Raw genomic sequence first — 21,669 nt, 5'->3', positions numbered from 1 at the left:
AAAAGCGCGATCTATGAAGGAGCGCTTGCGCCTTTCAAAATGACCTGTGCGGCGCTCTTAGGCTAACCAGCGGAGACTCGATGAAAGCTCTGCCGTTGTTCTTTTGGTCATAATTCGAGTTCCACCGAGACAAGTCGAGATGCGATCGCGGTATTCACTCGTGGAACACTTCTGCAGGAAAGTTGAACGGCTACGAGATCGCAAGAACATTTAACGAGAAGTCGTGACGAAAAAAACGAACAACGGTTCGTCGCAATATGTTCTGGTGCGCGGTGTGGATGGTATGGTGATCGAAACTCCGAACAGCGTACAACGATTTTTGAGACAAAAGATTTTTAAACATCTGCGTCGAGTTACTCTGACATCAGTTGTCATTTCTACGTGTTCAAGTATTTTATTTCCGATTGATCGATAACCGTGAATTAGGTCGTTCACGAGTCGCGCCCCAAATAGCTGGGGAAACCTGTATAAAAATCGCGAGGGTGGAAAAAGAAAATTGTTAGTTGGTGTACGAACGGGTCACCGGCTAACACATTCGACGATTGTTATATGCTTGAGCAACGTCGACGTATATGATGAAATTACAGCTGCTTGTAATCGAAACGGATTACTGCTGGAGGAAAGCGTTGCTTAGGTAAGCAAGTGATTGCGGATTTTCACCAAGCTACTTACGCTTTTAACACTTGTCAGTGAAGCTAAGCTGGTTTAGTGGCATTTCTTCTAAACATAGTACATGTCATTTTGTAATCAAAATATCGAAACCCTTCAATTATTCAATCCCTATACGAAAATATAATAACTTTAATATGTATTGAAACAAATGTATAAGTCCTTAAACTTTTTGCTATAAATCTTTTCTTTTACTTTCTTTTTACTTTTTACTGTATGTATGAAGATTTCAATTCTATGCTGTGTATTTCAATACATTTCTATAAAAGTAGAATAGTTGAGATACTTTTTTTTAAGCATGCTTCTCATAATCTTTGTAGAGCTTTGTCATATGTAATGTTATCATCGTAATAAAGTGTTACTTTTATCATTCTTTTGAAATATGCCGCCAATTTGCAAGTCGATAAAGCAAACTGTTAGCAGCTGTCGGTAGAAAACTTCAATTACCTACAATGATCGCCGTTTGGTGTGCGTCGCTTTAAAGAATCTGATGGCTTGCACGAAAAGAAAATACGACGAGGATTCAGAATGATTCAGAACGATTTGAGTTTCTCGACTCGTCCCTTTTGTTCTTCTCGTTCGCGGTCCTTCAACTGACGCCATCTTCAATTTTATTTCTTTTTTTTTATTTAAGTGTCAATTTTCTGGAACTGTACGATACAGTAGATCTCATAAAAACGTTATGAATGTGGACAGTGCGTGTGGTGAACGAACAACGAACGGGCAGCCGTCTAAATTGAAATGATAAAGTGATCGCGAAATGAGTTTGCGTCGTAGATCTAGTCTTCGAGCATCCCTGAAAGATTGCAAGCCAGAAAGGAGTCATTAGCCGTCCAAGTGTCCATGTAAAAGTCATTCAGTAGAATTCTTCCTCTTTGAAGTATTGTTGGTTAGTTTACGTGTTGTTTTGATACATGTGTTTTTGCCTTTCCGTTGCATCCTCCCATGGAAAACGTATTGTCCAAGCGAAGAAAGTAGTCCTAACTAAATTTGTTGGTTATGTTTTTCCATTACAATCGTCCGCCGTAAATCGCACGCTTCCCTAGCACGTTTTGATTAGTGATAAAAACTGAAAACATACAGTAGTGCGTGTACGTAGAAATAAAATGCACAAGTTAAGATTACCTGTCAAGGTTGAATTGCCCAGTGCTTTAACAAGGTATGGTGATACTTGATCTACAGGTATCGATACTGTTTTTCTCAATTTTTCCTATTGCAATGACTGTATATTAGTATCTTGTTAAGCTATATACCTTTAAATTTTTTTATCGTAGACAATGGTGTTGTAGCGATAAACAGATCGAAATTATTTCTGATCAATGCTGTAATTGTGCGACACAATTTTCTATCGAACGCGCATTCTATTTACGACTTCTACAAGCTGTTAAAATAGTTACAGTAATTGTACGCTTCAAATACAGATAGAGTGTTCCTATTCTACCGTTGTAACAATCTCGAATGTAACGTTTTGAAACACAGTATCGATACTATACACATTAGTTTAAATATTTTGACGCACTAACGATATAGCGTTATGTCCCATTATTATTAGATTTACAAGATTTGCATTGTGTATGTTTTCGAAGTTATATATACGTTAATAATAAGCATGAAACCATTGCTTACATGCCTGTAATACATCATAGTATCAAACTTCATGAAATAGAATTAATTATGTAAATTGCAGCATTAGAATCCGACTATTCTCCTGATATTGCGATCCAAGTTAAATTAACGAGAATATTTTCAGCTTGATATTGATTTTGAACAAACATTTTATCAATTTAATTAAGATAAAAAATTATCGTTATAACATTATACATAAATGTTTGGGACGCGTATGTATTTTGTATGACAGAATATTATGAATAATGACGTGGAATCAAGTATAATTACATACAGCAATGTACAGGAAAACAACTAATGATTTGATTATCATATCCAGACGGACTGCTTATAAAAACTGCTTGCTCTGATGCATCTGTTATTTTTGATAACAACCGGGTTCAAATTTTTATCAGAAAGTTTGTGTACAATCGATATACAAGGTTGTAACGATCGAAGTAAGAATGTAATTGAGTTGAATCATCAGAAAATTTGTTCTTTATACATACATACGTTGCCAGTACGGTTTCAACGTTGATAACGAATTATAGAGTACGGGGTAATAGCCCACACGCGAGGAGGCGATAATTTCATTACTGTCATGACACATCAAGCGAATGCTTGTTCTTTTCTGCTAATTGAGCTGCAGTCGTTGAGAGGCCGCCATTCTTATGGAAAGCAGCTGACCTTGGCAGTCATAAAACCTAATGCAAGCTGCAGGGCCCTGCCCATGTCTATGCAACTCCTACCCGTCCAGTGTTCCACGTTTCCTTCGACGCGTCGAACCTTTCGAGTAGTTTCTCCGTGGGTTTCGTTAGTGAGGCAACATTACGAGTGCCTCTCGTGCATACTGTAAAATGATCCTTATAGCGGATGCAATCAAATGTGCAAACATTATTTTCAAGATAGTAGGAGAAAATTTCATTGAATTATAGGTATTGTGCGTTGCGCGTTCTTTTGGAGGCGAGTGATTGATCGTCGTTCGCGGTCGCCTGTCGAAGGGCGACAAGGTAAAGGCGAGATCCCACTGAACCACCTGTGTGTGTTTTCGACTGCACATGCGCGTGTTTGCAGTTCTTTAGGTACACGTGCACTTAGCGGTTTGACCAGAGAACAGCACGAGCTGGACGACTCGACAACTCACCTATGTTACAGCTCTGCTAGTGTATTTTTGGCGTAGCATCTCTTCTACGATTCTTTAAACGTCAGATACAGACTCTAGTTCGATCAGTGTAAATTAAAATAGTGTCCGGTGAGGATAAGTCGTTGTCAATCGTATCTCGATCATTTAACAGGATGAGCCCACTCGTAATCGCGTTAGTGACACTAAATATATCGTTCATGGTATATCTAATGGGATAACGCAGTTTCGTTATGGCTTTGACGATGCATTTTTACAAATACCGTCGGTAATGTAAATTCTGCAGAAATCTTTAAACGTGGCCGAGCAATGGTAGGCGCCGTTACTTGATTCGGAGTTTTTGGCGTCGCACCTTTCACAAGACCTTGGTACAGTCGATTCAGATTTCATCCGTCGTTCAAATACTGTTTGGATATTCGTTATTGAAATTCTGACAGTTCAAAGTTTGATCTGCTTCTATGAGTGTTAGTGGTTATTCATGGAGTGGATTAAAAAACGCGGTGAACAATAAAGACACTTCGTCGGTATATCCTCTTCAAAATATCAAGTACGTATCTAGGATCAAATTTTTCTTAAATGAGATCAAAAAATTCTATTGCAATAACACGATTTGAATGGTTTTCTTTAATGAGACTTATAGTTCTATCACCGAACGCCAAGTTACTGGCACATCCTCAATGTTTACCTGTGAATCTCTCACCTAATAACCTTACATCTCAACTGCGTCGCACATTAGGGCTGTTATTGTCACAATTTATAAAATGGAAGATTATATTAAATATTTCAATTTAATCCGTCTGTTTTGACATTCAAGAGGCGAATAAATTACTTAATCATTATCTTATAGTAAAAGTCTTAATTGGATGTGTATTTACTATTCAACGTATTCGCATAAAATTTATAGGTTATGCGATTAGTATGCACCTTTGTTAGTGAAAGTATTCGTTTAAATCGATGCATTTTTATTCATACATACTTTTACTCGATCAGTTATGTAGATATCCAGAAATATCGTTCCCAATAATTTCCAAGGTTTTTACTTTTCAGTAACGTTGTTGCATCGCTGATTTTTCCCAGTCCTACGTACCATAATGCAGCTTGTTCTTGTTCCCTCTCTTGCAGACTCTGCGCCTGTTTCGGTATCTCTTTCCGTCTCTTTCTCCTTTTCTCTTGCCTACTTACCGAGCTTTGCGGCTTGTAGTATTTACGTTGCGCGCGAACATGAAGCCGGTGCAAACTGTTATTTTGCTGGACGTGTAAGTAGACGGTAACGGTGAACAGATTTTCTTGCGTTTTCTGCGATGTACCACGTATCTAAAGAATGTCGATGTTGATCAACCCTTTTTCCTTCTACGAACGAACTTATCAACGTTGTTCGCACGAATGAATCGTTTCAGTTTTCTAGGCGTTTTCACGATTACTCACGATCAGTTATATGTAGTTCACATAAAGGAACAATCATTATCTGTTTACGGTCGGAATTAGTTACGCGTTTATCGGGTGCGGTGTGTTCTAAAGAACGTAAATAACTCGTAGAGGTAAAAAGTTAATTCATAAAGCTATTTGTTAGCAGTGAAAAAAAAAATACATAGATAACACCCTTTACATTTCCTTGTTTATTTTTCATTCGCATTATTTCTGGAATAAGTCTTGACATTTGAGCCGCTTTTGAAAATTCAAAGTCGAATCGATCAGTCGAGAAAACTTTAGTTAAATCTAGCCGCGGAACATAAATTTAAAACGAACAAACTACTTGAACAAAATTATCGCCGACGCGAAACGCCATAACTTTTCCGCGCTAATAGGATTTTCCTTGAACAGAAATTTCGCAGTCAGATAGGTATGTGTGTCCAAAACGAACGATTACGTACGACTTACGTTTCCTCTAATCTCTTAACCCGTGCCTGAAACGTTGATAAACGTAATCGGTCATGTTTGCTCGATTACATTGTTCATTTCTATACCCGATAGAAATTATTAGCATCGATTGTAGATGTGTCCGGGTCAATTGGCCGTGTCCTCGATGATTTTTCCACTGGTCGGAAAGTAATTTCTCGGACGATACTGCTCGCTTTAAACAACGTCTATAAAGCTTAGGGGTAATCGATATTCTCTACAATGTACGGGAAATTGAGGAAAAGTTAGAATTATCATTAATGCAAGAGAAACAAAGGTAATATAGGGGTTTTGTTTCATTGCGCATGATAAGGGGTGAGTTAGGTCACGTGTAACACCCTTGATTATTTCATTCGCGAGCAGCGATGGACGTTTAAAATTTTCTACCACATGTTTCCAGCCATTTATATCGTACTCTGATATAGAAATCATTGAACCGTTACCTAATCGCGAAGTAAAATTTGATGGTAACGTGATAAGGATTTTATCAAATTTTGTAGGGACAGTGTGGGTCACGGAATTAACAGAATCGATAATACGAGCCATGGCACGCAATCTCTACTATTCCGCGGTATAGATTATTTATAAGATATTTATAAACATTGTAGATAACAATAATCGGATAGTACAGGAGGTATAGTCTTACGTGTCGATATAAGTTTGAAACGTGTAAGACTCGTGCACGAGTTCAAGTGCGAGACGATTCATCGAATCAAATTGAATCTATGGTCGAAGATTCGTCTAACGCGTCGTAGGTGAAGTGAATCAGTTAAGAGGAAAGAGGAAATGAGTCACGAGTTGTCTGAGCCGCTTATTCGTGACGTAAATGCATCTATTCTAACAGTCGTCATCACGATGACGTCTTCTCCTTCCACGAGAATGGATGCATTTCGCATTTGTCACTCGTTCTTTGCGGAATCGCATTCCATAGGGTGTCTCAAAGATGCAGGGTAAAATATAGCTAAAGAATGTAACTCATTTGCATATCACGCTATTTCATTTTTCCTCGCTGTAGTATTTTATACGAGTACGGTAAACGGATCTTTCCTACCGTTTTAGAAAGAGAAAAAACTTCGTCTCCTTAACCCGTAAATCGAGGAACGATAAAAGTTAATTGCACCGGGACAAAGTTAGCCTACCCCGCACCTCATATATGGCTCATTTTATCGCGGTGAAAAGCGCCACGATTATTCACGAGTGGGGTCGCGATAAATATTCATAGTCTTGCATTGTTTTCGTTCTCGATGCGGATTACTCGTAGAATTATTTCCCTCGCTCGATAGTTTCGCGGTAATTGCCTTTCTTCTCTTTTCAAACAGCTCGAATTTTTGCTAGCAAACGACTAAGGTGTACGTTTCAAACGTGTTCCGTTTGATAATACTAATTCCTGGAAATTTGAAGTCACTGTTCGCAACATCGACACGATTGTTATTTATCACTATGTATTTCGAGCTGATAACTCCGTTGCACGGTAAATAGAATCGTGTGTACAGTTGCATTTGGTATCGTGTTCGCGCATTATCGAGCTGCAGTGTTCTTTTAATGTTCTGTTGCCAGAGTATATGTATTTGAGTGAAAAACTTGTGTTAACACTTTGACGGTTGAATGATCAACGCCTCTAATGATTTCATAGTTTTTTCATTGTACTTTCGAATGGGACTACTGGCCATTCGAAACTCGGTGAAATTGTTCAGATAGGTATGAAAAGTAATTGGAGTGAATCTCAGCTTCGTCAATTAGCACATTCTTTAGGTATTGCTAATTTATCTAATCTTATCTTTTTTCAAAAATTTCGATTTGATATGTGCAAGCGTTCGCCGCTTGATTATTTAAATTTTCAAAGTTGAGATGTTTCCCACCAAGTTTCATTTTGATCGACTCCTAGTGCCATTCTAAAGAATATTCATTTCATATCAAAGTCGCGAATACGCGACAACGATCATCAAAGTGTTAAATACCTTTCTCCCGATTCCCTTGATTAGGCTCGATTGAATCACCGATCAGACTGGTCCACGTGCTGAAATTGTTTCGGAGGATGATTTGTGACGAGTGTCGTAGATGAAACAAATTGGGCTCGAGTGTTGTACCGATGGAGGCCGTGCGAAAGAAGTTGCATGCGAAAATAGGCGAGGCTCGGTTGTTCGGTGGTTCACGTAACGATGAAAATGAGATGCTGCAATTGAGAAGCTGTTCGGAGAGGAGTGTAATTGACGTTCCATTAAACGCTGAACTCGACACCCGAAGGTAATTCAGGCGTACACGTTGATTTTCAAAGAAACAGACGAGCTTATTTCAAATCATTTCATCATCGTCTCGAATTTGATCCATAATTATGCAATTCATTACGAACACCTTTTCGAGTCATATTTATTAGATAACGCACAACTCTTGTATCGATCAATCATTAATTTAAAATCATTTTCAAGTGACGCACGTATACAAATTCCGACTCCTACACGCTTTCAAAGTACACACGATCCTATCATCCCACGCTTTGTTATCCTGTTGCCAAAGTGTCTAATACGTTTATAACCCAGCGCACCTAACGTATCTGTAACAGCTAATCGATAATAAACAATCAGTTTACAACGATTTAATATTCTTTTAACGAGCGTCGATGAATATTTTCGAAGACCCGCTCGTGTGCGTCAGTTGTTTCGACTTCGATGTCCGATAAAGATACTCATTTCTAAGGAATGCAGGTTTCTCTGACCGATTGCAGTAAAAGCAAGCCGCAGTTACGAACGAAACGTACGGTTTCAATTTCGAGAATGTTCGCATCGAGCAATGCCGATGAAAAGAGGATATCCCGAGCCAAGCTTGGGAACAATTGGCTGCGATGCTTTGTTCGGTTTTTCCACGAAGAATTAGTTGACCTTTCCGTTAAGACGTTAACTTGCCCCTGGAAATATTGCTCGTTCGATCATACACGCGCAACTTCTCTGCTGCAATTGATGCACCGAACATGCTATAATGCATGTGTATCGTTTGTCGCGTTAGAAGGTTACAACTCGTTTTTCTAATATTCTTACACGTTCGTATAACTGGTAAAAAAAAAAAAGAATTATGACGCTACCTCATCGTGTATGCAATAAACGCAATTGATAATAGAAATCATTTCCATTCCCTAGAGGCACGATATCGTCAGATGACAATGCTTTGCATTCTTTAAAATTAAACATCTGATATTTGCAATTTTAATATTTCATATTTTACCTGTTGCTTTTATATTGTTGTCGTAGTTCTAAGTGTAGAGCTCGTCAAGCTGAACACGCCTATACCCCATTTTGGGGGCAGACGGCTAATTGTTTAAAAGATATTAACAATTACAGTTAGTTACTCCTTAGATTCTGAAGTATGACAAACTAGAGATCCACAGTTCAAATCCTTGGTTTCCAACATTTTTTTTTTTAAACGATAGTTTGTCTCTTTTTGAATAACTATTACATAAAAATTATCATAAAAAAAAGAAAAAAAAGAATGTTGGGAACCAAGGATTTGAACCGAGGACCTTCAGATTGCGAGTCGTGGATCCGCTCCGTGGTTAAACACATGACTCGCAATCTAAAGGTCCTCAGTTCAAATCCTTGGTTCCCATTTTTTTTTTTTTTTAAATGATAATTTGTCTCTTTTTGAATAACTAAAATTCTATATTCTATTTTGAATAACTTAAATTCTATAAAAATTGCAGTGTATGTAATTAATTATTAAAAAAGAGACAAATTATAATTTAAAAAAAGAAACTTAGGAACCATGGATTTAATCCGTGGACCTTTAGATTGCGAGTCAAGCGTTTTACCACAGAGTTAACCGCTTGTATGTGTGAGTCTGTCATACATCTCAATGTAAGTAGTAACTAACTTTAATTATTAATATCTTTTAAACAATTAGCCGTCTGCCCACAAAACGGGGTATAGGCGTGTTCAGCTCGACGAGCTCTACAAGCTGGCAAAGTTTCATCAATAAGTGAGTGTAACACTTGGGTAGTTCTCCGTATAAGTCTTCTTCTAAGCCACCTACGATGAAACGCCTTCGCTATGTTTTAGATCAGCCTGAACAATCATAAAAGGATTAATAAAATCACATTTTTCGCGACTGCTGCATTGACAGAATGTCGTTGCATTTTCTCTCGCAATTTACTAAATGCATTGGTATGAATTCGAGCTTAACCCTAATACGAACCGCGTGGCTATCGTTCAGGGACCCTGGCGGGAAGCCTCTCATCGGTAGACAATAATTTCTTTGTTGACTACTGCTCGTCGTTAATTATAACCTCGAGTCATCGTGTTTATTCCCGTTCGAATCCCTCCCTCGAATTGCTCTTTGCATCGAGTCGATTAATTTGATGTGTTTTCCTCTCTCTTCGAAGAAAATCGTTTCAAAGTCGCAGATAATACGTGGATTATTTTAGGTATTAACTAATTATACTTTACGCAACGTTTTTTAAAAAGAAAAGAATGACCGTGACTCGTTTAATCATACGTTACGTTATCTTTTGCGGTGTCCAATGAAGTAACTCGGTTGAGATACATAAAATATGTATAGTGGACGAGCGTGATTAACATTTCTTGGGTTTTTATGGCTCGATAAGAAATTACGTTTTCCTTAGTACTGTTGCCAACTGAAATTAAACACGTTCCATCGAAGAGTAAAGAAAACTCGTAAACTGGGAAAAGAAAGTAAATCAAGATTTGATTCACTGTGTTATTTATTTTCGTAATACCTGGTAGGATTATTAATAGTTTCGGTACATTGTTTCACTGGAAATTTGTTACGAGTTTGAAAATATTTATTTCTTCGTTTCCTATTTATACCGCAGATATTTCATCCTGCCAGTCGAAGGTTAGAAAAATTATTTCCCGCGAATTCTGTTTATCGTACCGGAAATGAATTAACTTCCGAAGGACGGAGGTACTGGAAAATATCAGCCGCATTGTGGAAACTGGGTCATTTATAATCTGCATATTATTCAATCTACCAAATGCAACATTCTAAGCGCACAAATGAATTCCATACGATCATCAATATTTTAGAAATGTACCTTAATACTTACATTCCTGACAATTTACGTGCACGTACTTTAACGTTGATTTCTTCTTTTGTGAAAACAGGAAGCGATGTGTACATCGTTCAGCACGCTCGCGGAGCAATCATTTCGTAATATGGAATTGCGATTTAAGCGAGCAGTCGACGAAGTAGGTAAAAAATGACCCAATTTCCAGACCAGATAGAAGCGTTCGAGTTGAAAGGAATCAAGGAGATTCTATTCGAGGAACATCCTCGAACTTGAGTCACTATTTTATTCTTCATTGTTGGAAGTAATTCGACGCGAAGTGAATCGAACACCCACGCTCGGGAAATAGAAATGCAATTGACGCATGATTTTTCAGGAAACGCTTGAAAGGGAGGCAAATATTTCCTCGCTTAGCAACCGACCGTTTGCGATCGGCCTTCGAGAAAACGGAGATACGAAAGAGATTGTAGATGTTGAAATTAATTTCTTGCTGATTTATAGCCAGGCGGGATTTAAATGTACTCGTCTGTAATTTTGTATCTGTAATCTGCTAGAATAAATACCTTGATTTACTGGGCGAAATTACAGAAAGAATAAAAACGGACCCGTGAAGGCTATTGTAAAGAGTTGGAAGATAATTGTGCCGGGTCTTATGGGAGGTTCCGTCACGCGGTACGGGGACTCGCCCATGGAATGATTGTTCAGCTGGGTCAAAAGGGTCGTCGGTCTGGAACGCGGCGACACCAAGGTTGTAAAGGTTCGTTCGGCTGCTTATCGAGTCAGGTTCCGAGTTTTTCGTGAAACGACCCCATAAAAGAGGACCCGGACATTGTTCTTTAAATTTCCTTTTCGTGTTTGTAAAAGGATATTACCGTTAGTTTTATGGGGTCCAAAATGGAATTTTAGAAGGAATATAAAATTTGAAGTTATTTGTGTGCAACTTAAGTAGCATTCTTTTGGCTATTATATTTAAATTCTAGAACAGAACGCTATCGTTGAATAATCTCTATGAATATAGGACACAATACTTGTAAGATATCTGTTTACCTTCTACAAGTGACATTGAAAATAAATGTACAGATAACGTCCCCCAAAAGGCTAAATAACTATATTTACTTCCTTAATGGGAAATTTTAAATATGATCCTCCTAAAGCATCAGGAATACGCACAAACATTTGCAAAAGATTACGTAAGACTTAATTTTCAGTCAGCATAATGTTCACTTACTAGATGCACTTGAAGAAATTGAAACGACCGAACGAATCGAGTTCTATTTGTTCTTTGTTACTCGACTAACTCCCAATGCTGTTCTAGCTTCGTCTCCAACATGGGCGTAGAATTATCTACGCAAGATTTATCGTTCTATTCGACGCAGAACGCGAGATCCGCCTACAAGAAGCCTCTATCTCCGTACCACCCACGCGTTGCATTTCTTGCTGCACATTTCACGTTTCGCGATGAACGAAGAGGAGATTCTTTTGGGGCGAGGAGGCACGAGTTTCGTCGCGGTCTTACTCGCGTGTTAAGATAAATCAGCATTTTAAGCACGAGTCGCGTTAATTGTTACGAACGAGATCCTGCCTGGAAGTTAATTAAACTTGAACCGTAGTCGGATAACGCGGTGGGGTCTTTCAACGATTTCCGGTCGCATTTAACGAGAGTCGTATGATTAAAGCCGAGACGATCGCTCGAAGAAATTACATTTTGTACCTATTATTTTATAAGTTCGGGAAATATTTAATAAAATCCTTTTTATGCAGAAGTCATTTTAGGTCGTGAAAAATATCTTTTCTACCCCCTGGTCGTTATAACGCGTTCTTTTATATCCGTTGAAGTTTAGTAGCTGGCGGCGTTTCTACTCGTCATCCCTGGGTATTATCACCGGAGAATGTCTCTGCACTTTCCGGAAAACTTCCTGCGGATATTGTATATCTGGTGTGCCTCGCCCATCCAGGATTTCAGCGAAGCCTGGTGCTGCCTTTAAAACGCGCCCCGTCGAGTACCCTTAACACGATAACCTTTTGCTCGACGGCCGATGATAACTAAAAGTAGAACGTGTTATGTTGGCTGCATCGTTGAGCGTCAACGATCCGGTTAAACGTGGACTGCTCGAACGTTTTATCGAACGACCGACGCGACGTGAACAATAAACTTGCCTGGCCTGATTTTTCCTTCGAGACCAGATGAGAAAAAGAAAAAAATGAGATTTCCTTTCGATCAGAAAGATTTCCGGCTAGAATCACCTTCTATCGATCGACGAGAAAGCACGGTATCGTCGCGGCTTGAAATTCATCGAACGAACCGTAACCCGTCTATAAATAATCATGCTTGATCTGCATTTAAATTAATACTCTTACGATACGTGGTGTCGTTTACTGTTCTTTGCGATGCCAGGTCGATTGGAAAGTTTTGAAAGTAATTCTTTCTTCTCGATTGTTAAAATTTGATTCTGAAAATAAACTATTGAATTTTGAAATATAGACTGAATTATATCCTTAGTAAGATAGATGCAAAGTATCCTCTCATAGTTTTATGTAACGTCACGATGTGCTTCGGACGATAAACATTTCATTCGGGCGCCGCATCGTGGACAAGTTACGTAAAGTTGGCTCGGTATTCAAAGTGTTAATTATGCTTAAACCGATTCGAAGATTGCGCTAGAGAACTTACAAGGATAATTTAATCCCGTGGGACTTTACGCGGAAAATAGAATCAATTTTCATAAAGCACTTGCCACAATAGACACCGCTTTGTTAAAAAAGAAACAACTATAAATAAAGTGCTTAAAGTAGAAAGAACTGCAAATAGCGAATCGATGGCGTCAAACGTTTCCCTTTTGTACCACTCTAATATCTAATAAAACAAACATCATTATCCATCTTGCACATTTTACGCAATCCAGTCGCATCGATTAAAAAATTCCATACCATATTTGTTCGTAACGTTACCTTGCATCTGAAAAACTCCATCAGATACCTGACCGCTTTTCATGCCAAGGTCCGTCGCTGTTTTTCTAAAACAAGAATAATTGCAATAAAGGAATTACGTTGAAATTAGCCCTTTCGCACCGAAGAACTTATACGTATGCTTTTCTAACAAAAGGGGAGCTTTTCGATATGTCGGTTGGGTGCAAGCTTTGCGTAATTATCGGGGATCCGAAAGGTAACGATTTCGCAAAGTTATAATCCGGGCAAATGATCAGAGATTTAGCGAGAAACGCGTCGGAGCGAAAGGGTTAGAAAATTGATCGCCTCCTCGGTGGAGGATGGATATGGGATACGGCACGTGGAACGGCGAAGCAATTGCGAATGATAGCTGCGTCGTCTTCTGTTCGCAGGATGGTATTGGACCCCAAGGTCACGAGTCTGCATAGTGATTACGGAAGCTTCGATCGACCATTGGGCGCCGGTGAGGGCCACGAGAGGGACGTCGAGGCGGCGGTTGATGGAAGCAGCAACGGGATGGCACAGTCGAGCGACGTTTACCAACGGCAGCCGTTATTACCTGGTGCACCTACCAAAGGGAAGGATAAGTGGGCCGGCGTTGCATCCGGCTCCGATTATTACGTGGACGACGAGGACGAGAAGATCGACAGTCTTGGACGGCATCCTGGCATACCGAACGGCTCTGGGAATGGCGTTGTTAAGCTCGACATACCGGCTCCGCATCGGGAGGAGCCTCGTTTCCCTAAAGAGAAGTGGAAAACGTTTCTTGGTAAGGATCACGAAGGACACTTCCTTTTTATTCTGGACGACTTGCACGCGCGTCTTTCTCTCGGTTATGGGACACCCTGCTAAGGAGATAATGGTAAATTGAAGTAAATTGATGCTCTGACTTCACGATGAATGCTGTCCCAAGTCCTTCTATGGAGTTGATGTTAACTGTGGAAAATTGCTCCATTATAGATCGCTTCTTTTTTTTTTTTTATTAAATATAAATCTAGGTAAAATGGTGCTGACAGAAAGGGTAACATGTCTACTGCCACATAGGAAAACTCTTGGACAGCACTGGCGCAGGTACTTACTCTTTCTGGGCCAGGTTCTCGAGTACGCTCGGTTCACACGACGGGGGTTGTACATCGAGATCGAGGTCATCGGATGGCCTGGTATTTCGCTGCAGATCTGCTCGGAGGTTGCTCTAACACGGCCAGGCTCGATCATGTGTTCTTGAACGATGAATCTGAAACGATCGGGTTATTAGAACCGGCTCGTGTCTCGGTTCCGTTAGGCTACTTACTTGTTTCTGAACTGGATCGTTGCGTGACAAAATTTCTCGGCATTGGCCATGATTCACATACAAATGTCTCTACTAGTTCACGATGCAAGTGAAAATCAACAGAGTTCAAGGGGAGAGAGAGATTTTTATTTCTGAAGAAAAACCATCACCTTATAAGACCTATAATTGATCATCTTGCGATCTTGATACAGATTCAAGAGATAAACAGTCTCAAGAAGAAACTGATTACTAATTAAAATGATAACAGAAATGATTTGCAAGATTTGCAAGATATAATAATTGATTATTATATTGAATAATCTTTTCTTACGATTTACGTCCATTCTTACATAATTGAAATTATAAAACTGATATCAGTTAAGCATCTGAGTTTCGAAATTCTTATTTTTATGTTTGTTCATGATTCATTTATAAGAATATAATTTCTTGTAAGCTATCAAATGATTCATTCACCTTACTATCTAAATGACCCAACAATGTCGTTTTATATCCATAATTTCAATTAAACAGATTTTGAAGAGCTATCTAACGTGATAATGAACGAGAACGAGAACACGTTTCTTTGTGTTTGCTGTTCGGTTATCAATCGACGATTAGAACGATAGTACATTTTGCGGATGTAGACGACCACGATTTTGTGGTTGAATTTCGGAAAGCATTTTCCACGTTGGTAGAAAGCCAAAGTGCAAGCCGAATTCTGGCAGCCTGCCATTTCTTGCGGATCTGTATTATCCTGGTACCAGGTTTCGAGTTGCAGCTTTTGATTAATATGCAGCGCGTTCAAAGCGTGTGCGTCAATTGAAAAGGATTCCTAAATCAATGAAAAATAATTGAATTAATAAAGAATTACGTATTTATATCAAAAAAATATTTCTTTCATTTACATCAAATTTGTGATGTTGATTTATATTTTCTATTTCCAAAATATGCATCTGTACGATACGATCCACAGAGGTGGAAAAGAATACTCTTTTGGCAGAGGAACGGGTCGTTTGCAATTTGTGGGACAAAGGGAGCGTAGCAGAGTAAAGTGGAATAGCTGTAGCTTTTTGTACGCGACGACAGAGAGAATAAAATGTACCATGACAATCGTTACCTATATTTTCTCGTGCACGCGCAATATTCGACTAAATCCGGCGATCCGCATCCTTGAATCACCAGTTTATTTCTATCCGATCGATGTATACATCTGTGCATTGTTTTAAATTAAAGGCATTTTATCGTGCGATTTCCTGGAACCCTATTCTGTATCATGATCGATCATAGATCATCGGTTAGATTGTCTGGAATTAGTTAAATTGTTCTCCAAAGATTCAATCTGAATTTATAGTATCATCGAGACAAGCACACTGACCTTTCTCTGTTAAGAAGTTGAAAATGATCGGTAGATATAAATAATAGAAGATACATTAATGGTTATCTCACTTTGTGTTGCAGCATTTTTATTTATGTTCGTGAACTTCATATCGACCACTGCGTCCCTCGCGATGGTGCACGAACGGGTCCCCGATCGGAACACGTACGGCCCGCTTCCGGATGTGGTGTTGGACAATATCGCCGCTCAGGATTGGGCTCTCAACGTATCGGAAGTTTTGATTATGATACTGTCCAACTCAGCGATGGTTTTTATTATTTTTCATAAGCATAGGTACGTATTCAGGAGTAAACAGGAAAGTTTCGTTTATAAAATTGGACCCTCGACGAGTACGATCAACTTGAACAGAGGTATACATTAACGAGTCAATGTTTCTGCTTGATTATTATTTTCAAGCTTCGGCTTCGAGGCTTTCTAGATATTCAGTCGGCATTAGGAGTATTAGGATAGATATTTTAGGATAGATATTTCAGTTGATATTATATGATATTTTGATCCTTCCAGATTTATCGTTGTTAGGCGAATATTTCTCTTGATGGGGCTACTGTACATGATGAGAAGCATCACCATGTACGTGACGGTACTGCCGGTGGCAAGCAAAACGTACTTTTGCAGCCCTAAAGCTAACAACACGAATCCGCTTCTCGTTACCAAGAGGGTACTGCAGCTGATTTCTGGCTTCGGCTTATCTATAAACGGCAAGCACACTTATTGCGGGGATTATATTTACAGCGGTCACACGGTCGTGCTTGTACTTAGTTACCTGATTATCAAGGAGTGTACGTATCAGATCCCTTTACACCATTATAATTGTAGCTCTACATTTGAATAATGCTATTTACGTTATAAAGTAGTGTATTATAAGAATGAAAAGGATAATTAAAAATACAGATTCTCCGAGAAGATGTCAACCGATACATTGGCTGGCTGGCATTCTTGTTCTTGTTGGGATAATCATGGTCTTGGTGGCTCACGGACATTATACCGTGGACGTCCTTATAGCTTACTATGTAACTACACGCTTATGGTATATTTATCATACGTTAGCTAATAATTCGCATCTTAAGGTAAGTTGTGCTTTCATGCCAATCATTCTATACGTTAATAATATACATTTGCCATAGAATTCATTTTATATATGGATCTATGGTGATACGAAAGGAATTCATTTCTATCTACGATAAGATAGATGAAGAAGAATTTTGATATATTAAGAAACAAAAGGAAAATATTGAAATGTTTTTGCAGCAATACGAACCAAACAACTTTCTGGCCCGGCTCTGGTGGTTTCCTATTTTTAAATATTTCGAGAAAAACGTGGGCGGCACGGTGCCACGACAATACGACTGGCCTTTACCCTGGCCTCGACGATTCCTTGCCAAGCACCCTAATCGAGACAGTTAATGTCTGTCTTTGGTTTCGCGATAGAGGCTGTCAAACAACGGAGTTACTTTTGTTGTAATTTTGTGTGTATATATATATATAAACATATATGTATACGTATCTAGGCTTACAATGTGAAGATAAGAAAGCTTTACTAGAAAAGAAAAAAAGAAGTGGTACGAGATGAGGATGATGCGTGTGGTGCAAGCTTTTGGTCAGCGTTTGCCTCGAGGCTCGACGAAAGTTTGCGGTCTTCACTTCCTTAAAACGAAACAAAAGAGAAAAAAAAAATGCAAAAAAAAAGCAAAACAAAAAAAAAGTGTAAAACATGAACGATAGTGGAAGAAAAGATGCTTGTATCGTCATGTTCGTTATCGTCCATACGCAAAACCTATTTTCTTCTTGATTTTGATACGACATATACATAAGATGTAAGAAGATAGATAACGATAGATCGAAGTTTAGTCTCAGAATGGAATGAAATTCACTTAGAGTGAGGTATCCAAGAGTTACCAAGAAATGTAGTGTATAAAATAAATGCTAGATATCTCTATTTTCAGATACTCCGAAATGTGAAATACTTAGGTGTACAACAAACAAATTTACGCTGTATTACATACGAGCGTGGAAACACTCAGATGTCTTGTTGAAAATGTAGTGTATAACGACGAAGAGAGAAATTTGTTTTTATAACTCTCTCGTTTGAACAACGACACGGATTGGAAAAAAATTACCAAAAAAAAAAAAGAAAAAAAGATACCGTGCTGCAAAGTTTATTTTTCAAATAGCGAAATTTCGTTTGCAGCAAGACCTTCCTCTGACCGATCTTTGGAGCGTCTTCTAATCTTTCGACTTCCAAAATACCAAGACGATGTCGTTCTCTGATATTTGTTACACTGCGGCATGCCTTATTCCGATGAAAGTCAATCGAATGATGTGCAATTTTTTAATTGCTTCAATTGGTCAATTATCGTTTCTCTAGCTTTATCTCGTAGCATTCCCTCGAAATTGATACCGTCTTAAACAAATATTTATTTTTTCTTTTTTTAATTTTTTTGTTTTAAGGAGAAACGCGTATCGAAGTGAATTGGCCCATAGTTAGAAATAAAACAATTAATCGTGCAATTTCGTGGGACCAAATCTAGAACAATTGGAAATGTAATATAATTGAATAGAGTAACGAGAGAGTGTGATTGTTTCTTAGCAGCGACAATAGACAACGCGCATACTTAATACGAACACGAAGAATTAGTATCAGATGCCGGTGTTCTTCTATTTTGTAAAATACGGCTGACTGTTACACACTGATGTGTATCGCATCGTAATGTGTTCTTCTCTTTGACAGACTTTTCTTATATACGGTTAAACGTGGTGCCCCGTACTTTCGAAATTCGTGTAATTCCTCGGAATAAGGTCGTCTTTACATTCTACATACACGAACATAACACACACCAGATGTTGTCACGCATATAAGCGAAGACGGAGACGCGAATCGTGCGAAGAAAAACCATTAGAAATGAAAATTAGAAAGAGAATGAAATAGAAAATTAAATGCATTCTCCAATTGTCGATTCTTCGCACGATTTTTTTCTTCCCCCGATCTTCTATCATCTTGCTATGAAACTCGCAACGATAATTATTCATTGTGATTCTTGCCTGGTCGCGAGTTTTCAATTTCATCCTCATTTTCTATTCGAATTATAGTAGCACAAAACGCTTTCGAAATCTTCGCTTATCGATCATGCGAAGAACGTTTCAATGAATCTCAGTTTCTTTCGAAGAGAGGGAGGATGGAGGATATGCAAATAGAATGCGAGCGATTTATGTATCTTTCGAAACCGTGGAACGATGTTTGTGAAATCATATGCATAGTTTAAGCGACGTTAACCACAGCGATTTGTTGTGTTTCTTTTTCTGCACGCACGATTTATTGTTGATAACTGGGTGCAGATATCTAATTGGCTCAAGGAAACGTGCGTTCTTTTGAGTGGGCTCGACTTGTAAATTAGCGAAATAAATCAATGGAAATCAAGAAATCAGTCACGATGGTGTCCAGTTTCTGGCTTTTCTTTTTCTTTCACGTATTTGACGGTCGAACAACGAGAGAAGATGATGAACAGTATGGAGATGAACGCGGCAGCGAGGCGAATAAAGAAATGGAATCCGTTGGCCCTTATTACGTGTAATTACGTCTCTTTCCGTCTGTGATTAACGAAGAAACGAAGAGTCGTCGTTGCGCTAGTTTTCGTTCGTGATACGAAACTAAAACGCGATCGCTAAACGATTCGAATTGATGTTGTGCCGATCGAGGCCACCGATATTTCCTCTTAACCCTCTATGGACCATGTTGTGTTAATCGACCTTGTTTTCTCTTCTCCCGACGGTACTATAAATAGTTGGTTCTTCGAATGATCATTATGATTAGTAATTTTAAGAAACAGTTTATGGTACCTTTGTCGTTAATAACGACACGATATTGTGCATGATCACACCTGTTGGACTGTAGGGGGTTAAATGTTCATAGATGCGTGTATCGAATATATATACATAGATATGTATACAATATATATTTTAATAAGAATTAAATGTGGTTCGTAGCGATATATCTCTTAAGTAACGCCTCAGCGTTCAATGTTATTCAAACGAATCGTTCGGATATTATTTTTCAATGTGTGCAATAGATATTGTACACCCGTATCATAGAAAATCATGCAGCGCGTGTGATTATTATTGTCGTTGACAGAAGCCGCGATAAAGCGTACGAAAGAGTCTATGTACATATTTCGCGGATATACACGTGGCGTTAACGTTGTTTCTTTATCTGAACAGAAACCCTAAGGAACGAGCGCCATGCAATAGTTTCTGACACGCTGCTGAAAGCGAGATATTAATAACCGCGATGAAACGCAGCCAAAAACGATCGAGGAACCTTGTGCTAAAACGCGTTAACGCGCTATGCACATCGATCTATGCATTTATATGGATACTCGTCAGGATGAACAATATTCTACACGCACAGGGCAAACTGGAAGGATGTATGCTTCTTTTGTGACCGGAAGGGCCTCGTTACATATTATACAGAAAAATATACTCAGAGATGAGATACAAAGAGATAAACATAACGTAGAGAAAGTTTGTTGCGTTGTATCGAGGAAGAAGAAGAGGAAAAAAGAAAGCAAAATGAATTGAAAAGCCGCGGCCCCTGATGAACGTGCGCGCGCAAGCAACATACTGTGTATGTGTGTTTATATGTATATACATAATATATATATATTTTTACTGTGTAGATATTTTTTGGTAAATTGTTACAATAATCCTATTAGATCAGGTTAAGCGTATATATATATACATATTACCATATTATGTAAATACAAATACAATAATAGCTGAAGAGAAAGCTGCTTATAATCGCCGGGTTTCTCTCGTCGGGAACGAATGAATGTAAACGAAATTTTGTTACCGTTTCAATGAAACATTCGACTCCAATGATTATATACTATATATATATATATATAGGCTTTCTCAATGATTCGCATCGTGTTTCTTTCTCTGTGCCTGTACAACTTACGAATAATTGTTATTCTCTCTCTGTAAAGAAAAAAAAAAAAGCGACTGTCTGCTGGCACGCGTGCGACTTGGTTTCCGTACATCGTATTTTGTACATAGAAAAATGGTTACTCTGTTAAAAAGTCTTCAACGATTGTTTATTGATAGTAACGAGGGTTTTAAACGTCGATATTAAATTGCGTCAGCGTGCAACAATATAAAGACAAACTGCAAGTTGTATTCGATTTTACTTTATACTACTCTATATTTATAATATTTATTACGTTTTTTCATATGTTGGTGTAATAAAGTTTAGGTATACTTTGCAACACTCGCTTTACTGTATATCTTTCTGACCTACGCGATGAATGATCATCATCTGCCTTTTGCCTCTTGTAAATTTATGTATGAAAACGGACAATTATCGGCCTCTCCATTTCCATGATTTCTTAAGTAAAAGTATCGTGAGAACAAGTTCAAATTTTATTATTTCTTGCCCTGTTCCCATTTCTTTACAGGGTGTTTTCGATCGAGCGGCCCAATTGGAAATGAATTCATTGAAATTTTTATACATATTTAAAAACTGCGGCTGAGAGCCGCACGATGTGTGGAAATAATTTAACCACAATGAATTTTTACCTAGCGTCGTTCGGGCGGAGCTCTTAGTACAGAACACACCTCGGACGCAGTCGGCGACGAACTGAGCAGAGCGGGAGCTAAGCTCCCCACTCAAGCGCCGAACAGGAGTGGGGGAACGCAGTCCCCACATGCGGGGAACGTGTGGCGCCGCCTGGCGTTGGCGG

General features: G+C 38.6%; 2 protein-coding genes and 1 long non-coding RNA gene across 16 annotated transcripts; 2 read left to right on the top strand and 1 right to left on the bottom strand.

Annotated features, from left to right (window-relative positions):
• Positions 1-20: 20 nt before the first annotated feature.
• On the top strand, positions 21-21,340 carry LOC114877365 (phosphatidylcholine:ceramide cholinephosphotransferase 2-like). Of its 14 annotated transcripts, none has more exons than XM_029189888.2 (7): positions 1,159-1,514; positions 7,294-7,555; positions 13,664-14,040; positions 16,000-16,210; positions 16,442-16,716; positions 16,829-17,004; positions 17,186-21,340. In XM_029189888.2, exons 2-7 carry the CDS (start codon positions 7,401-7,403, stop codon positions 17,339-17,341), a joined length of 1,350 nt encoding a protein of 449 aa, XP_029045721.1. In that variant the 5' UTR covers positions 1,159-1,514; positions 7,294-7,400; the 3' UTR covers positions 17,342-21,340. The 14 variants fall into 14 exon arrangements, with proteins under 14 accessions (XP_029045755.1, XP_029045721.1, XP_029045703.1 ...); XM_029189870.2 differs by having other exon boundaries at positions 1,159-1,558; XM_029189905.2 differs by lacking the exon at positions 1,159-1,514 and adding an exon at positions 1,804-1,828.
• Positions 14,092-15,660, top strand: LOC114877422. The gene is made up of 2 exons (XM_029189994.2): positions 14,092-14,133; positions 14,316-15,660. The coding sequence occupies exons 1-2, from the start codon at positions 14,107-14,109 to the stop codon at positions 14,652-14,654; spliced, it is 366 nt and encodes a 121-aa protein (XP_029045827.2). The 5' UTR covers positions 14,092-14,106; the 3' UTR covers positions 14,655-15,660.
• On the bottom strand, positions 14,667-15,965 carry LOC123987652. The gene is made up of 2 exons (XR_006829244.1): positions 15,659-15,965; positions 14,667-15,373 (listed from the first exon to the last, which is right to left on the bottom strand). It is a non-coding gene; the product is annotated as an uncharacterized LOC123987652 (long non-coding RNA).
• Positions 21,341-21,669: the final 329 nt, after the last annotated feature.

Source organism: Osmia bicornis, chromosome 3, assembly GCF_907164935.1.
Source record: "Osmia bicornis bicornis chromosome 3, iOsmBic2.1, whole genome shotgun sequence".
Classification (NCBI taxonomy): Eukaryota; Metazoa; Arthropoda; class Insecta; order Hymenoptera; family Megachilidae; genus Osmia; species Osmia bicornis.
This window is presented reverse-complemented; position numbering and strand designations above follow the sequence as displayed.

Bases quoted from the DNA above. Each gene is read 5' to 3' on its own strand.
- LOC114877365 (XM_029189888.2), top strand. From the start codon at position 7,401: ATGGAGGCCGTGCGAAAGAAGTTGCATGCGAAAATAGGCGAGGCTCGG. The intron at 16,211-16,441 runs GTACGTATTCAG...TGATCCTTCCAG, and splicing joins ATTATTTTTCATAAGCATAG to ATTTATCGTTGTTAGGCGAA. The intron at 16,717-16,828 runs GTACGTATCAGA...TTAAAAATACAG, and splicing joins TTACCTGATTATCAAGGAGT to ATTCTCCGAGAAGATGTCAA.
- LOC114877422 (XM_029189994.2), top strand. From the start codon at position 14,107: ATGGGACACCCTGCTAAGGAGATAATG. The intron at 14,134-14,315 runs GTAAATTGAAGT...ACTGCCACATAG, and splicing joins ACCCTGCTAAGGAGATAATG to GAAAACTCTTGGACAGCACT.